The following is an 18,986-nucleotide window of genomic DNA, read 5'->3' as shown; positions in this document are numbered from 1 at the left end:
CAGGATTGTCATTCGTTTATCAAACACTTCAAAATAAGATTAGACGTGTTTTTACTGTTTATGGAAGATAGGTAGAATTCCCATAATAACCTTTTTAAGGTGCTGGTTTAAAGCGTGTCCCCTTGGTGGTGAGAACTGGAGGGCCTGGCTGCGTTCTCAGGGAAGACACCCCCGCTTAGCCGGCCCGGGACTCTGCCCTCCGCCCCAAGCATGGGGACTGGCGTCTCTGGCTGTCTCGGGTGGGCCTGGCCTCCCTCCCAAGTGCACGTGTCCCGTTCGTTGCCCTCGTCCAGGTTCTGTCCCCTCAGACTGTCTCCCATGAAGTCTTTCCTCGCCGCCTGCTTTCTAGACCTCCGTGCGCATTCTCGCTTCAGGCCTCGCGTGCCACAGGCCTGCGCCACCGGGTTACGCTTAGCCTGCGGCGACGCGCTCCCCGCCCGACGGGGTCAGCAGTGGCTCGTGTGCCCGTTTCTGAGCCCAGCACGTGCTCCCTCTGCTGTGCTCGCTCTCCTGCACGGTCACCAACAGTGGCAGTGGCTCGTGTGCCCGTTACAGATCGCCTCTACTTTAGAAAAGTTCGGCTTTTCTCTCTGTCGCCCTGAGGCCATGTAATCACGCAGAAAATAAAACCTATCACGTCAGTCGATTAAGGATGAATATTTCTGTGAGGGAAAATACACAGGAGTAAAATCCAAAGACGGCGGCAGCTGACAGACGGCCCAGGGGCGGCGCGGCCGCAGCGGGAACGAACTGCGGCTTCTTGTGGTTCTTGTGGCCGCCGGGCTCCGGCAGCTCCGGCCCCAGTGAGGCCGTTAGCGAGCGGGCAGCAGGTGCTGTCCTCGTCCTCCCTTTTCTGGCGTATGTCCTTATGAGGTGGGTGTCGATCGGGCCCCCCGGGTCCCCGCTCGCTCGCGGGTCATCTGATCCTGCCATCGGGGTCAGCGCTGCTGTGGGCGATGTCCGCTGGCGGAGGCGAGGCAGGGCGGGTTGTTATGACCGACTTTAACAGCCCAGCTTCTGAGTGGGCGGTGCGCCGCGATGAATCCTGTGCTTAAGGGTGACATTCTGTTTACGCATTGTGTGCGATTCCAGGTACCTTTTTTCTATTAATATTTTCTTACGTGAAAATAATACGTATTTGAAGGGGGAGATGGCAGGAAACCCAAAAGAAGGGAAGACCCAAAAGCGCATCTGTCCCAGTGCAACCACAGTGAACGGTTTGGACGTTTTCCTTAAAATTTTTTTTTTTTTTTTTTTGATAATGTCTAGACAGGAGTATATATGTGACTTTACTTTCAAAAAATGCAATCATTCATATAGATATTGCTTTCTTTATATCCTGCTTTGTTTTGCTTAATAATATATCGTGGACATCTTCACACGTCAGTATACACACCTATAATTTTTTTTAAAAGCCAGCATAGTGCTCATTGATATGGACACAATAATTTATCAACCCAGTTTTCTATTGTTGGATATAATGAGCAAAATCCAACAGCGTGTGTGTGTGTGTGTGTGTGTGCGCATGCTTGTGTGTGTGCGTGTGGGGGGGGCAGGCTCTAAACTGGACAGCACTGTGGGAGCCGGTGAGGGGCCAGCACGTGGACTCCCACAGGGCAGCACAGTGACGTTGTCGCCTGCCACTTCTGCCCCACCGGGCCTGGCCGCCCAGGCCCAGAGCAGGCGGGACTCAGTTTCTCCAGAGACCATGCCTCGTGACATGCGCGTGTGTGATGGCTCTCCCTGTCACCTGAGCACATCAGTGTATGCTCGGGCTCCCCCGGAAGGGTTAGTTAGAAAAAAGTCACCCGTGATTGGCATACCTCGCCCTGTGGTCCTTGACTATCGTGGAGTAGATTTGCTCATGCAGTGTGAAATGTGCCCCGACTAAAATAGTTGTTACAAATACAGACGCAAGAGCTTCGTTAAATATCGAGGAAGGTTTTGCTGTCGCTTATGCTTTGCCTTTGGTGGTGGGACCTCCGGAATGTCATTCAGCTTTTCTCTGATGATCCTCTTACCGTCTATATTTGGATGCCTGACCACGGGGACTTGGCTGATGTGGCTTCACTGCCAGCAGCTCTGGGCTGTGATCCTCCCTGGGCCTTCATTTCGTCATCCCTCCCAGGGGACGAGAGCACCTGCCTAACAGACTGTGGAGAGCGGGGGAATGACGCGAACCCCGCAGCGCCGCGTCCGCTTTGGGGGAGAGCCGCGTGAACCGGGAGTCCTGCCCTCAGTGTTAGTGCCCCGTCCTGCCCTCGGCTGTGCACCAGTACTCGGGAGTAGGTACAGTGTCCCCCCGATGACTGCTTACTGATGAAAGTGTCGAGGGGACACTGTGGACAGTTAAGCGAAGGCAGAACTGGCGTCGGGGGTCCGCATGTTCACGGATCAGAAATAGAACCAAGAGGGCGAGGTGAGAAGCGATATGTGATTAAACAATGTGACAGCGGACACATGGTGCATGCCGTGTGCGGGGCGCCGCCCCGCTGCTCCGAAGCGTCCTCACAGCGACCCTGCTGGTGGCGCTGTCCCTGTCACCTGTCTGATGGACCGGGGAGCGGGCACACCGGCTGCCGCCCCGCTGCCCACGCCGCACCCCGTGCACACGGCCGCTGCTGCAGGTGCGGCTTCAGCAGCTCTTAGGTTACTTAAGCGACAGGTAGAACTTGGGGAAAATTAAAACAGAAATAGTGAAACATAAGCTTTCCTATCATTTTTTCCCAGTTTTCATCAAAGCCAATTCTCTCCTAAAAGTCCATAAAAAATACAATTTTCGACGACCGAAATGCTGCGTGTTGCTAAGTGCTACACCAGAGTAAAGAAGAGCAATTGCGGGGCGTACGTCCCAAAAAGGGACGTGCGTGGTGTCAGAAGACTAGGGGCGTCGTAAGGACGGGCTCGAAGGTGCCATCGGGCCGGGGGACACGCGCGTCGCCCCTTCTCCAGAACTCAGCTTTGTATACGTTTGAACTCGAGATGAAAGGTCTCGCCTCCTGCTTGCACACCCACCTAGGGACCGTTGTCGGCCCTTAAGTCTCTTAGGAGTATTCCTTGTTCTCCAAGGAATTCATGGATGCTAATACTCTCACCTCTCCACAGAGCCACCTACAAAACAGGAACTTTCCAGGTTCCAGGTCCTTCTGATCTCGGGCCAAGTCCTAGCCTCACGCTTGTGCTACCCGAGCTGACAGCGGACGGCATGCCTTTTTAAACAAGCACGCCTCAGGAACTGTGGTTATTTAAGGGTGCATAGCTCTTCCACCTGAAGCAGCTGTAACATGTTAAAATGTGGCACAGATCAGGAAGGCAGGCAGTACCAGAGAGGAAACCAGAAGCACATCACAGAGGAAAGGGGGTGCATCTCCGCACTCTGTCCTGGCCATGTCGCAGTCAGTGACAGGGCACGTGTGTGCTGGCTCAGGCATGAGGGATGGCGGGGATTCGGTGCCCGCGAGTGCCCGGCGCCCCGCCACAGCGAGCCAGGCACAGGCATCTCCACCCTTGTGGACTCACGGTCTGGTGGGAACAGCAGTGTCAGTGTGACAAGGGGGTACGCTTGAGAACGGGGAATTGGGGGTCTCGTGAACATGATCGGGGGTCTGATGGTGGTCAGCATTTGGGGATCCCTAGGTGGGTGGGTACCTACGGAGTCCAGCTTTCTGTTCCTGGGCCGGCGACAGAATTACGGGCTGTTCATGAAAAGTAACACCGGCCTGCTGGTTTACCTCGACGACAGGTGGTTGTGATGGGCTCGGAAACTAACACGCTCTCACTGCAGCTCGACACCCCGAACCACCGGGTTCCATCTTTATGTTAACTTCCTTTTTTGGCTAAAGAAACTGTACTTTACTTTTAAACTTTTTTTTGCCTCATTTTTGTTGTTATTTTATATAACCATGAGTCTTAAAATAAAAAATAAAATATTTTTGCTTTTCGTTAGAATTTCTCTGCAAAGAATGTCCAAAAATCCATATTCACATTGATCGTATAGACAAAAAAGACGTACCAGAAGAACGAGTATGTCTGAGAAGATGGCTCCACGAACGTTTTGAAATAAAAGATAAGTGAGTAACATTTCTAGCACTACAAAAACGCTGGTTCAACTAAATTTCACTGTAGTGAACAATTTGAAACACACGTAAACAGTTTTATTATGTTAAGAGTGCTGTTTATAAAGCCAAGTCGGAGCTTGTTCCAGGCACGATCTGTGCCTGTCCTAACCTGTACTGATCCACGCCACTGGGGGAGAACTTGGTAAGGGGGGCTCATCCGTTTTCATTTACAGTATTTCCGAGACAGTGCTCTGTGGTAAGATACAAAATTCAAAAAAAAAAAAAAAAAAGGGCACACAGAGAGGCGCCGCGCGTGCCCAGACCTGCCCTCCCCGCGCCCACCGGCCTGCGGTCAGGCCCACGGTGCACGGATGGAGAGGCTGTGGGCAGGGGGATGGCGTCCGCTGTCAGACGTTTTCCTCACCAGAGTGTCTCGTTGTCGCTAACGGTATTTCTGTAAGTGACATTTTGGGGCATAAACAGTGTCTGGGAGGGACCTTGTGTTGGTCCATGCCGATAACATCACTTCGGAGCAGACAGCTCCGAAGTTGAACGTGGCCGGGATTTACCTGGACGGAAGTTGCAGGTGAGGCGTAGCTTAAGGGGGCCAGACCGAGGGAGCGCGATGTGCCCGCCACTTAGTGAGGAGCGGGCCCCGCAGCAGCAGGTGATATCGGTCGAGCGCGTTAGTAGCTCTTTGATTTCATACGAATTTCTAAAGTTTGAAATTTTAGAATTGTCTTTTCTTTGTAGAAAGATAAAAAGTGTGTCTTAGGTTTAGAGATGATATTTTAAAAATTGAATTTTCTTGGATGAAAACTTTAGAGTGTATTATTTATTTACTGTCTGTTTTGCTGTTAGTGGAGGTTTTATCCTTTCTGATGCATAGCCTGTTTTTTTAAAGATATATTTTAAATACACTTTTTTCTTCTTTTTGAAAAAAATGAATCCATCTGTTTGTTTTAGGATGGATGTACCATTTATTAAGACCACATTGAAAAGTATGGTTTTTTAAAAAGACTTTTAAAAATACTTCCAAAGTTACGCTTATGTTCAGAAATTTTACCCGTGTTTTATGCTAATGCGCTCCTTCTCGGGGGGCCGCTGACACCCACCCTTCCTGGTCAGAGCACAGCAAAGTATTTGCTAAGCAACCCCCTGGGTTAACACCACCAGGTGGAAATTATTAAAAATACACTGACCCAGTGTGTGAAACATTATAAAGTTTATAAACAAGTAGCTAAATTTCTATATTTCATTGACTCTCAATTGTACATGACTTAATTCATGAAACCAACCGTTCAGTGCCACCCACTTTGGTTATGGAAGAAATTTTAGAAGTCAGACCTGTGTGTTTTGACATGATAATCAGTCTCAGAAAAACCTGAACGGTATGTTCGCTATCCAGTGGATTTCGTGCTGTGGGTGTTTCTATGTAGTGAGGTGGAGCCTGGACGTCTGAAAACAGGTCGTCTCCAGGGCGTGTGATTCACGAGCAACGCGAGGACTTTCCCTTGTAGTCCTTTGGTGTCCGAGATTTCTACATGGAGTACACTCTGCTACTAAAACTTCACATTTTAAAAATAAGACGGGGAATGAATTTACGATGCTAGTTTTTCCTCCTTTGGCTGCTTTTATAATTCCATGGGGTGAGGGTTTGTTTGCACACTGCGTATGTTGTACAAACTGCTGACCTCTGACTTCTGATGGAATGGGGGCTGTAGGAAGGAGCGAAGATTGGGGAAGGTGGAGAAAAAGCTGAGATGCCTTGTTACCCAGGTGTGACTCAGGCCGTCACAAAATTTTAAAGACCTAAAATTTATAAAACAGAAGCATCCCCATAAAAATGACTTGAAAACATCTGTTTTTTAAATATTGCATATAATTTGCATACACTAATCATCGAGCGTAGTAAAGACATTTTAAAAGTCTGGAAACTACGATTAAACCAAGTCTCCGGGCGTTTCCTTTTTCATCTGTTTCCCAAGGACCTGCCACTCGTCCCGGACGTAAGAGGCACCTGGTAGATACTGGCTGGATTAAAATATTGAAAAGACTAAAGCTGAAACTTAAAAAAACTCTCTCCGTTCTGGCCACAGGTTGCTTATAGAATTCTATGATTCACTGGATCCCGAAAGAAGAAACAGATTTCCTGGGAAAAGTGTTAATTCTAAACTAAGTCTCAAGAAAACTTTGCCGTCCTTGCTGCTCCTCGGCGGCCTGACCGCCGGCATGCTCATGACCGAGGTGGGCCGGAGACTCTACGTGAAGACGTGGGTGTGCGGGACGCTGGTCGGCTGCCTGTGGGTCGGCATCAAGGCGTAAGCGGGCCGCGGTCTCACTGCTGGTGCTGCGCGTGCATCAGGTTGTGTCCTGAGTTAATGAGAAGTGTAAATAAAGCCTTGTTGGTTGAACATTGGAGAACACTGAATTTCTGACGAAAGGCGACACGCGCTTGGTCTTGGGCGGACGCGCACGGTGGCACCGCCTTAGCGCTGCAGCCGCCGGAGAGGGAAGCGCTGAGCAGTTCGTGCCGCGCGCTAGCGTTGACTTCGGAAGACCTTAGGATCGTGCGATTTGCTCTTGCTTTGTGTCATTTGCTATTGTTTTTGTAATTCAGGTAGCTGCGTTCAAGAACATTCATTTGCAATACATGTCACCATATTTGTCATTTTTGGTTTTTTATAACTCGACTGCTCCAGACTTACCACTAAAGTGTTTAGTACCTTGCAGCTTTGTAACGTGTTGTTTGCTTAATTTCTCCAAGTCAGTGAAAAAAACTGTATTTAACTGTTGAGAAGGGTGAAGGGAAGGGCCAAGAAATGGTCATGCGGGAGAAGCTCTGGTCAGAACCTGCTTTTATTACGTTACATTATGAGCTGATTTTACTTACTTTATATTTGCAAAATAATTAACTTTCTGATATTTATTGCAACAGCTTAATTTGCACACCCTGTACTCTATACAAAAGGATAATGTATAAAACATGAGAATTAAGTGTAAGTATAAATCGTGACCCTGATTCTTATAGCAAAACTTTAAATTGCCCAAATCTAAAAGCTAGGCTCTTAGAACTTTGCAACATCCGTGCCACAAGTACTTGAAAACCTTAAGGTTTCCTGTCGTTTTATATATACATATGTAAAAATAATCATTGTGCACCTTTGCTGGACCTGGATCCACAGACATTTGAGGTGATGGGAGCCTTCAAACGTCTGACCGGATTTACCGGCACGTGCCTTTTGCCTGTTGCGCTTGGGTTCAGTGAAATATTTAATCCAGAAACCATGTTTGGTTCATCATGGCCAGTTGTCGCTGTCCCCGAGCTCTCTCCCTTCCGCTCGCTGGCGGTGTCGGCAGGGCGTGCGCAGCCAGCGGTGCTTGTCCTCGTGGAGGCGGGCTGTTGCAGCTCCGGGGAGCGCTTCGCTGGCCGCAGGAAAGACGTTTTGTTTGTCTCACGCCCAGAAAATCCTCCTTCCGCAGCCCAGCGAAACGCGGGCTGAATCCCTCAGGCCCGAGCGAGTGCGCGTAGTCCCACTTGTTCAGTGGGACGCGAGTAATCCGTGTCAGGGCCCGCCACGCAGCTTTCGGTGGCGGGGTAGTAGAGCTGGGGAGGCAGGCGCCTGCCCCGGTGCGATCTGCTCCGTTTCTGTGTTCATTTAAACCCCACCGCCCACGAGGTTTTCCAGGTAACATTTCCTCTTCCTGCCAGTGAGTTTCTCTTGCACAGTTGTGTGAGTGCCCCCGAGGGAACTCTCCGGTTCAATCACGACACCTTCGAAGAGTGGGGAGCGCGGACTGGGTTGTCTCTGAGCGTGCAGGTGCACACACACTCCTGTGCTCACGTTCCCGCAGCCCGGGGGGCCCGATCATGGGCGGCTGTCAGTAAAACTTTTGAAAAGTGTTGTCATGCCAAACTGCAATTTTCTCTTACCGGTAAAGTGAAATTTAGGTCAATCACATGTCTTTGTTAAATACTTTTCTTTTAATGTCCTAAAGTTAGAACCTATTTCTAATTAGGTCAAAATCAATGTAAGTCGTGTGACTTACTTTGAACATCATGGATACGCCCTAAATTTACGTTTTAAGAAGCAGCACCATGAGAATTGTGGTGACCGTAACTGACTTTAGGAAGGTGGAAGTGAGCTGCGTGGGATGGCTTGGACATCGTGCTTCTGATGACGAAACGTACACATTCTTCTCACGAAAGGTCTGTTAAATGCTCATTTAAAAATTTTTTGTACCAAAATATTTGGAAACTGAGAAGCTTCTTTTTAACATGTATCGCTGTGACTTGAACTGTTATTTTCTAGGTTTAGAGCGCTTCACCGACGGCGCATCTTTTCATGTAGTGTCACCTAAGCTCTCGCTCCTGTCGTTACTGTTGTTAATTCACGGTGTGGTTACTACTTCGTTTTTCTTTGTAAGAATGCCGTCAGTGCGCATGCTTTTATGTTTTTCAGAAAAGGATGTGTTTGGTTAAGAGTCAGAGGGAAAATAAAATCTTCCACTGTCTCCGATGTCTGTGCTGTTTAACGTGCTGTGACCCAGAACTCCACCGCGGCCTTCTATTGCACGAAATAGGCCTTGTGGCTGGCCCTGCGTTCTGAATATGTAAAACTATAGTATCTTTTCTCAAGTACTGAGCAAGTTTTTCAGAAACACATTAAAATACTCAACATTACGAAGCAGTATATTAGTTTGGTTACATAAATGCATCTATATATTTTGTAAGAGGTGTCGCAAGTATAAATTGCTTAATTCTGTAATCATCAGGGTCTCTCACTGAAACACGTCAAATGCCTGAAATTAGCCAGGTGGGTGAGTGAACTGCCCATCTGACTGATCCTTGCATCGCACGTGCTGATGATTTCTTTCATGTTTCGTTTCCATGGGATTTGCCTTTCCTTTAACATGGGACCAATTTTCTTCATACCCAGATTAGGAAAGTTTTATTTTTTCCTTTGTAATGTTCCATGGCTTAGAATTATGTTCACCGAATAGGTCTATGTCAATAAAGTGATCTAAATAGATTGGCCATTAAAAAATGAAAAATGAAATACACCAAATATGGACGCAAAGTAACTGCCAGATTGTATCAGACTCACATCTAAGATGCAGTAATGTCTACTGTAGCAGTACTTTATGTGTGCAGTTGGGGATGTATAGTAAAAACAAATTTCAACTTCGATGACGTTTGTCCTTGATAGGTTGAGGAAGAGATTATCTTGGCAGATATTCCAGATGCCACCTTGTGGGAAGTTATGTATCTTAGTAAGTAGGACTGGCAGGGGGAAGTTTTTATCATGAGTTACATGTGCTTTTAGATGAAAGCCTGGCTGCGTTGGAATACTATGTTACCGTTTAGGTCAATTGGCATTATAAACAGACCAACTTAACCTCCACACCCAAGCATTAGAATGAAAATCAGTACTTGGTCAAACCGATATTTGGAAAGATTCAGATATTTGATATTAGGTAGGAAAAATATCCATGTAATTGACTAAATTGAACATTTTTATTCATATATTCTGGGCTGTTGTGTATACAACCACTAAGTTATTTCAGTTTAGAGTACTTATGACTTGACATCATCCCCCAGGTTTTGACACCTTGGGGATGATATAAGAAATTCATCGCTTTTATCATCTGGGGACCCAGTCTCCACGAGGTCAAGGAGACAAACACCTGGTTATTATTCTGAGCGGGATAAAAGCTACTTTTTCAGAAAGCCACTCCAGGTAGAAAGCTCAGTTACCTCTGCACTGAAGAAAATCTGCGTGGAGCAAACTCAGTGAACATTTATTGAAGGTAATGCGACAGGTCAGTCATTCTGTCCAAATTCATGATGTGAATATGTAAGAAAAACATGTTTTACAATTTTATTTTTATAAATATATCTTGAAAAAGGAGAAAAAAGCAAGATGCAACTGACATTTCCTTTGCGCCTAGCAGGAGAGAATGTCTGACTAACATTCTTGTCTCCTTATGGTATGTTCAGAATCAATTCTGACATATTCTCGAGTTTATCGGTGCTTCAGTAGTTCAGCAGCAAAAGAAAAATAGAAATCTCTAAAGTTAAGTATTTGGTGATATAGATGATGATAAAAGACCTACTTAGTGATAGTTATTTCATATCTATGTGAGAAGATGTTTATATGTTTTATATATGTATATGTCTCATTGCCAGTCATGGCTGCAGAACACTATATGATTTTGAAAGTTCCGTTTCTTTTGATACCGGCCAAGGTCTGTCGAGGGCATACTGTCTGTGGGACGGCACGTGTACCTCGGGCAGCTTCTCGCCCCATTCTCGTTCCGTTCCGGACCCCGAGCTGCGGTGGCCGGTCACTGAGCGTGACGAGCCCCAGCGCAGGCAGACTGCCAAGTTCGCGTCCCAGTTCTGCCTCTTGGTATTTGTGCCCCATGTTCTCATGGGAAGAACAGCGAAAGTAGCCGTGTTTGCCTCGGAGAGTTGCTGAGGACCCGGTGAGTGGCTGCATGAGTCTAGAGCAGGGACGTGGCAGGGGCTAAAAACACCACGGTCCCGACGTCACAGACGAGGGCGTCGCGGCTCAGAGAGTCTGAATGAAACACACGGTTGCCAGCCGAGCCTGGTAGCCAGAAACCGGCTCGCCCTTCCGCCCACAAAGCTGTGATGGGCCTCACAGCCACCTACGTGGCTTTAAGGGGGGACGGTCATACACATCCCAGCCGCTCCGTGCTGACCCCGAGCGCCGAAAATGTGCCTGTCCCCTGCGCTGGCAGCACGGAGTCCTCGCCGTGACAGGCGGGGCGCAGGGCGGGTTCAGAGCTCCTTCCTCGGCGTGGTGCGGGGCGATACTGGGAATCCGCCCACTGCAGGGCCCAGTGGGGCAGACTGGAGCAGTGCGTGCCACGTCACTGCACGTGTTTGCTCCTCGGCAGGCCACCTTCCCCGTCCGAGCCTGCCTTTATCTGTAAGGCGAGAAGACGTAGTCACCCCGCAGAGTGTAGTGAGAGTCAAAAGAGGTAATGGTTGTAAAAACGCGTCTGTGTAGCAGGTCCACCTACATGTGAGACATTGTTATCGTTCTTCCTAAGTCATTTCGGCGTCCCTCGCCGTCCCTAACGCGTCCCTAGGTCGCCGAGTTCATTTTGTAATGAGTGGTGGTCGTTGACGTTTGACTTTCTAGTTGAGAGTCAGGTGCAGTTGCTCGTAGCCCAGCTGTTGTCCCTTTTAAAGATGTCTGTGGTTGTGGCTAAGGTGCTGTCCCAAGGCACTCAACTGCAGGTGGCACGGTGCGCCCACCCCTGCTCACTGCTCGCCCGTGGGGGTGGGGGCCAAAGGGCCCGGCACAGCCAGGGATGTTAGGTGAGGACAGCCTCACTGCCATCCTGTAAGGACTGGTCACTGTGCCCCAGGCGGAGCGTGGTCACCCCACCACGCCCCGCGTTCGGAGGTGGCGGGCCACGTGCTGATGCTTGGGCCCATGTGGCCGAGAGCTGTGCCTGACGCATCCATCGCGGCCTGTTCTTTATGGCAGGTGACTGTCACCCAGGCAGAACAGGTGCCGCTCCCACTTAGGTGAGCTCAGGGATGCTGGCACATCAGGGTCCCTCCCCGACGACACTGTGTGTCTCCAGGTAACGGCTTCGTGCCGTCGAGATGGTAGAAACGGGGTTCTCTGTAGCTCATTCCATCTGTTATGTTTCTGGTTTGGGGAGGAGAGGCTGGGTGTAAGTGGACGATGGGGTCGGAGCACAGATTCCCAGGCTGGGTGCTGGGGTGCGACCCCTCCTGGGCCTTGCCAGCTGAACGGCCTTGGCACCGTTCCTAACCTCTGTGCCTCGGCTCCTAATTCTGAAAGAGATGATCACGAGAGGACCTGCCTCGTAGGCCTGGTGCGAGGACGAGATGGAAACCTATCTAAAGGACCGAGACTGTGCGCTCAATGTCGGCTGCTGTATTATTGCTGGTGCCGTGACGGTTCTGTGCCACCGTGCGCTGGCAAGGACACCTGTCCCCGGAAGTCCGGTGTCCGGTCGGGAGCCCAGCTCTGTAAAATCCCGCTACACTTGTGCCTCTTCCTGAAAACCGCCGCGAGGACCGTGTCCACACACCTGCCCATTAGTGGATCCTGCGTTACTCGACGGCTACTAACGATTTTGTTTGAGGGGTTTGGTGTGTTGATCTAATCTGGCACGTGACAGGCACAGGCATGACGCTGTGACATGAAATAAAGCATATTAAAAAAAAATCAATGCCAAACATCGTGTCCCTCCCCTTGTGTGCTAATCTTTATTTTTTTGTCTCTGTATTTCAGCCTCTCCGCGTGTCCCTCCCCTTGTGTGCTAATCTTTATTTTTAAGGGTCTAGAAGTCGAGATACAGGATTTTTAGATCAGAAATCCAATGCAGAGCATCCCTGCAAAGCCCCTTTGTCCCTGGAACTGCCCGGCTCGGGGACTTCTGGCTCGGGGGCTCCTAGCGCGCCCTTGGGCCTCACCCTCTCTGGCTTTCTAACTCCCCTGTAGAGCCGCTTCGCTTCCTGCTTTATTACTGACTGTGTTGGCTCCGACCTCACAAAAGAGGCAATGCGCTTAACCCGAACGTCGCCTCCAGGCAGTGTAGGGCACGAGAACATTAGTCTGAGGGTCGGGAGACCTGGAGCTGGGGCCAGGTTCCAAACACGTGGCAGCAGGCCTCTCTCTCTGGACCTCAGTCTTCTGTTCCATGGCGCTGAGTCACACAGCTGCCAACACTTGGCACCTCCCAGTCTGTGGTCCAGCATTTCCCTAAAATTCCCAGGGTCCCTCCCAGCCCCCGGGGGCTGATGCACAGGGCCACCTTCAGCCACACCTTCCACCTGTCTCCCTGGGCGGGTCTACCTGATGGCCTCTCCCTCCTGTCTCCATCAGCTTCCTGTCTTCACTCCCCGGCCAGCCCCTGACCACCCAGCCCCGCCCAGCTTCCAGTTTGCCTCCTGGAGCGAGTGAGTCCCAGCCCATCCCCCGTGCCCCCAGCTCTCCCTGCGCTAGAAAGCCCTGGAAAGGTGGAATGCGCTGTGAGCGTAAAATGCATACAGACCTTTAAACATCAGTACAAACAATAGAAAATAGTTCGCTAATCTTTATATCGATTCCATATTGTGGTGATAATATGGGTATATCATGCTCAATAAAAATACTAAAATTGACTTCACCTGTTTTACTTGTTAAAATGTGGCTACTAGAAAGTTAAGAGTTAAGTATGTGTCTGGCAATGCATTTCAGTTGCGCAGACCTTGTCTACAAGGGCAGGGACTTCTGCCCTGACTTTTGGGCCTGAGCCTCTCCCACAATCCCCGGCACACAGGAGGCGCCCAGCGGGGTTTGGCTCATTCAGTTTCACGGTTAGCGTAATCATTGCGATATTAGATTAAATACCAGCCGACGGTTTTCTAAGTTATGTTGTAATTTTATAGTCTGAAATCAAAACATTTATTTTAAAAAGTAAAGGGTTTTTAATAATATTTATTAAATGTTTAACAAGGGACAGGAAAGTTATGGGTTGGAAGGGTCATCCAGGAATTGCCGGTGTTCAAGACTCTGAAAATCTGAAGTAAGTGTGACGACACTGAGGCGTGTTCATTCCGGATTGGGCTGACGGTGGACACTACATCGTGCTATTCTGTGGGTGGGCTTCTTTTTCGGTATCTTTAAATATTTCCAAATTGATACATGAGATTTTTTAATAAGGTAGCAGTTAGTCATTACAAGAAATGCATAGGAAATAAGAAAATTCCCCTTGAGTTAAAAGGATGCTCTTGTAATTATTTTTTGGTCCTTTAGATTGAGACTAATAGTTCCATATAAGATGAGTTTCGAAATATCTCAACGCAGTGATACAATGGAGAAGCACGGAAGTTGGAACAACTTCGGAGGGGGTGTCAGGCTCACCTGGCTCACTTCACAGTTGGGGGAGGGACGCGGATGACGGACGGAAGGACTGGGACTTGATTCAGACCTCACAGGTAGAGGAGGGGGAAGGTGGTCGGTGGTTGAGACAGAATGAGACCCTGGTTTTTGGACCTCTGTCAGTTTGAGCTGTAATCACCAGATATTGATGTGACTATTATAAGGAGTATACGATGTATAAAAGAATATATGTGTGATACATAAAATATATACGCATGCTATATGGAAGAAATCTGTGATTTACTGTTGACGATAAGGACTTTTCAAGCAATGCTGAATAACCTCTCCACGTCTTTAAGGCTGAATCCAGGGTCTAGGCGACTCTCTGAAAGTCGGTCCCTCCACGCTTGGCAGGGGATTGACATCCTTGCTAAATACTTGCTAAAACACTTACCTGCAAATTCACGTCATGTTCATCTGTCTGCTAAGGCAGCACCGAGTTTTCACGTAACGATGTTTAATCAAGAATCAAAGTGATTCGACACACACAGTTGACAAAATTCTCAAAGCATCAGCTATAGCCTCGTTCAAAGAAAAGCTCCATTCATAATAGAATAGCTGTCATTTATCTCTTACTGTCTAGCAGATGATGTGCACAGTGCCTTCCATGTGTTCCGCATTAATTCTCACAATAATGCTGCGAAGTAGATGGGGGTCCCCGGATGTCCTCCAACGAGTGTCAGAATCTCATCATCCAAGAGCAGAGCTGGGTCCTGAGAGCCGCCTGACATTTGCTCCCGAGCCACGAAGAGGAATGAAGCGCATCTGGAGTCTGGGAACAGAACCCGGGCTCCAGCTGCTGGGAGGCGGGGCTTCCCCAGTCCCCTCCCCGTGGCCTCCTCATGTCACTGGGGAAGTCACCACGTGCCTCTTTTTGTCAACCCAAGGCATTTCTGCCCAACTGGCTGACTCACTGAGGATCTAAAAACTCAGCCTTACTGCGGTGACTCAGCTCACTTGTGTGAACCTGTCTTTTGGGGGGAAATTGCTTTGCAGAGAGATTGCGGGGATTCAGTTAAACTCACGCACCAGGCACATGGCAGGCACAAAATATGTGGTAGCTGTTATGACAAGTCATGACGGCGAAGTTCGCGACCACTTGCTGTGTGCGATGGCGAAGTGGAGGGCACACCCAGGGTGACTGCCTGGCCCAGCGCAGGTGCTCCACAGGTGTTCTTCCTGTCTTCAGATTAAAAATTCGGACTCTCTGTGAGGCCTGTAGACTCAGCCCAGTGAAGAAGGAAATGCTTTTGCTGGGGAAGCCAGTGAGTGAGAGGGAAGCAGAGGGGAAACAGGAAGTTACCTCCTTTGAGTCTGGGGAGAGAGCAGGTGTATTTTACAGAGCATCGTCCTACCTGTGTTCATGGTCCCCAGGCAGGCGGGGGGAGACGGGGACTAGCGGGCTGAGAACGGGAGTCCTGCCCTCTGCTGGCTCCACCCCAGGGACAGAGTGGGAGGCAGAGAACGCACAGCCCGGCCTGGTGGTGATGCTTTTGGCTTTAGTGCAGGGCTCTGCCTCACCCCTTCCTTATGGCAGAGCTACCGCTGTCACCCCAGTTAGCGGTGCTCTGGCGCTCACCCAGCAGGGAGACAAGCACCCAGCATCTTTGAGCTGCGGTCTGGCTGCAAAGCCCTCACCTCCACGTCGTTACTGCCCCACACCCTGGAGGCCAGATCCAGCGGGAAGCTGGCCCTGGACTTCAGCTGCAAGGCTAGCCCAGGTGTTTCAAGAGTTAAAGGGGCCACTGGACTTTCCTATGACTCCACACACCGTAAGAGAGGAGAAGGCCTCGTTAACAGATGGGGCGGCACCCTGCGTTTTCGTTAAATGCTGCTTCTCAGCCTGTCCTACAGCCACGTGGTGGATGCCTCTGCCCCAGCGCCTGGGGTGAAGGGTGGGGATTCGCGTCAAGCCACGGGTGGGGAATGAGTGGGAACCGCCTTTGTACCCAGGCTGCTTTGCCACCCCCTGGCGGCCGCTCCATGGCAGGAAAGTGCTTCTGAAAGAGGACACAGACCTGTGGCGAGGAGCCACGCGCACCAGGTGGGACGCTTCGCACTTCTGCGCGCCCAGGTGGCTCCCGGAGGCGTTCGGAGCCAAAGGAAATGTCAGTAGCATCTTCTCTGCCTGCTCCCACCCTGATGGACAGCCTCTGCAGATAAATGCTCCTCGGCCCCACCCGCTGCCACTCGCCGCCACCTGCTGCCAACCGCTGCCACCCACTGCCATCCAGTGCCACCCACTGCCACTCGCTGCCACCCACTGCCACCCGCTGCCACCCACTGCCACTCGCTGCAACCCGCTGCCACCTGCTGCCACCTGCTGCCATTCACTGTCATCTGCCGCCATCCACTGCTTCTTGGGCCTTAAATTGTGGGAACCACACTCCTGCCCGCATGGCCACTGTGTGGTTCGGCCCTCCTGTCCGTGTCCCCTCCTCGAGGACACACTCTCCTCCAAGTCCTTCAGGGCACTGGGAGCTTAGGCCCGCTGGAGGCCACAAGTCCCTGGGGCCTGCTGCTGCATCCTAACCCAGCCCGAGGGCGGCGAGCTGACAAGGCCGTCTCTGTGGGTGAGTCTTGTCAGATGTATTTTCTGTCCCCATGAAGCATGTTGGCTCCATGCCCGTGAGGTGATGGCCTCCTCGAGGCTAGGCGGTGAGGCCAGGCAGTGACCACCTGTGGACATGGTCCTGAGACCCCCATGGCTACCTGTTTTCCACATGGCCCCAGCAGATAGCTGAGGCTTCTTGTGTGTGTGGCTGGGGGGTGGCGGGGGGCAACGAGGCAGTGACTTTCACATACAGAGACAGAGCAGAGTGGGTAGGAGCCTGGCCTGGGGACACCTCCTCTGGGGGGCCAGTTCCCCCGAGCCACAGAGATGGGGCAAGGAGCCCAAGGCCTGGCTGATGGAGGGTGGAGCGTGGAGACCTACACTCCAGTGTCCCCAATGCTTCAGCAGCAGCCAAGCGACAGGCAGAGCAGGCTCTCGCCCATGGCACCCTGCCCACAGACAGGCTGTGCCACCCAGACCGAGGCAGCAGACCAGTGAGGGACAGCATGGGCCTGGTGAGCCCTGCTGCCGCCCAGCACTGTCCCTCCCACGTGGCTCTGCTCCCTGTCCTGGGCTGCGGATACCCTCCTGGCCTGAGCTCTGCTAATTCTGTGGGAGCGCAGTGTAGGGGTTCCAGGGACCGCCCGGACCCCAGGCCTGAGAGTTCTGAATAATGGGGCAGAAAGGAGGCCCGGCCGTGCCCCCAGCAGAGGGGACCAGCGGGCCAGGTGTCCTGTCTGGTAGCAGCTGCTACGCCCGGCTCACCCGTCCCCTCCTCGCTCCTCAGCAGCCTCCGAAGTGGAGGTGCGACCTCGTTTCCCATGGGAGGAGACAGGGTATTTGCCCAAAGCCACCCCCTCGGGAGTGTGGGGGACCCTGCGCAGGTGACAAGGAGAAGGGGCAAAGACTCAACAAGGGGGCAGGCAGTGAGCAGCGTCACGTGCTCTCCAGTCGGGGTGCTGTCTGTGGGGCGGGCCCACTCCGTGTGGGTGGCCAAGGTGGAGCCAGGGGAGGAGCAGTGGGGGACGCTCCTGGCCAGCATTTCCCCAAGCAGGACACGGGACTGTCTCCTCCCATGACACTCAGAGCCCCCCCAGACTCTTAGCCCGGCCCGGCCGGACACATGGGTCTCCTGCTCTCAGAACCTCCGTGAACATCGAGTTCACGTTACTCTAGGTCTCTCCTGCGGGCGGAGTGCTCTAGTGGAAGCAGAGACCTCTGGCCCAGTGAGAGAACGTGTGACACGTGCCGTGTGCCTGTGCTCGATCCTGGAATCATGGAGACCCTGTGGGCTGGACGTGTCCCCCAGACTCACACGCCCAAGCTCTGGCCTCCGGCGTGGTGCTGTTTGAAGGTGGGGCCTCTGGGAGCTGCTTAAGGTAGCCGAGGTCACGGAGCTCGTGTGACAGGCTTCGCTGGCCTGGAGGAACGGGAAGAGGCCAGAGTGGGCGCTCTCCCTGCACCAGAGGCCCAGGGAGAAGGCGCCGTCTGTGAACCAGGACGCACAGGGTCTGCTGGTCCCTTGGTCTCCACTCCCAGCCTCCGGGCCTGTGAGGGACAGGTGCTGTCTTAAGCCCCGTCTGTGGCGCTCACTGCAGCAGCCCGAGCTGACTGACACACGGGTTATGGGGGACCCAGAGGGAGGTGGCTTTTCACCTGGCACACAGAAGGATTTCTGCCACCACCAGGTGAAGTCACGAGCTGTCAGGATGCCAGGGTGTGCCCGCGGGCCTGAAGCAGCCTGGGAGGTTGTGTTATTTAAATTTAAGGTTCATGGCACCTCGGAAAAAATGGCACTGGTGATGTTTTAGGGGTGAGGAAGAGTCCCCCTTGTTTGACCAGGAGGCCGTTCTCACGGTGAGCATGGTCAAGCGCGGCGAGGCGGGCGCTGTGTCTGCGGGCCTTGCGGGCCTCCCCGGCCTCCCCGTCTTCCTAGGGGCGCGTCCTGCGGTGCTGACTGCAGAGGACGCCCGCCTCGCGGGGCCTCTGGGCCAGCGCGGCCACAGCCCCTGACGACCGGACGCCAGGGCGGCGTGCCCGGAGACACAGCGTGCGCAGGACGAGGCGCAAAGCGGCACCCCCTCTGCCCGTCCGATGAGCCTCCATGGTGCTCACCGACCTATGGGGTGCATGTCCGGCGCGGCCGGCCCCCAGGATGCAGAGGCACGAGGGGCTTCCTGGGGCAGCAGAGGGCCGGCAGCTCAGCAGCCCAGCTCCCCGGGGAGAGGAGGGGCCAGAGCTCGTGGCGGAACCGCAGGTCCCAGGCTCCAGGGGCTCTGGCTGGAGGCTCCCTATTTCACGGCCACTGTTTGCCCTTCGAGGGGTCCGGTGATGGTTCTCGCCAGAAGCATGCCAGCTTCGGTGACCCGGTAATTATTTCGTCCCCACGCTTCTCCCAGACTGGCCTCCAGATCGACTCCAACGTGTTTGACTCTT

At 51.9% G+C, this 18,986-nt stretch overlaps 1 protein-coding gene across 1 annotated transcript in view; it reads left to right on the top strand.

Moving 5' to 3' along the window:
• The window catches only part of AGPAT5 (1-acylglycerol-3-phosphate O-acyltransferase 5), a 42,839-nt gene extending 34,261 nt beyond the window's left edge, over nucleotides 1-8,578 (top strand). Inside the window, exons 7-8 of the mRNA XM_006914967.3 lie at nucleotides 3,947-4,070; nucleotides 6,158-8,578. Of these exons, the coding sequence (XP_006915029.1) occupies nucleotides 3,947-4,070; nucleotides 6,158-6,383 (350 nt within the window). The 3' untranslated portion in view covers nucleotides 6,384-8,578. The remainder of the gene's footprint in view (nucleotides 1-3,946; nucleotides 4,071-6,157) is intronic.
• Nucleotides 8,579-18,986: the final 10,408 nt, after the last annotated feature.

This window comes from Pteropus alecto, unplaced genomic scaffold (genome assembly GCF_000325575.1).
Source record: "Pteropus alecto unplaced genomic scaffold, ASM32557v1 scaffold35, whole genome shotgun sequence".
NCBI lineage: Eukaryota > Metazoa > Chordata > Mammalia > Chiroptera > Pteropodidae > Pteropus > Pteropus alecto.
This window is presented reverse-complemented; position numbering and strand designations above follow the sequence as displayed.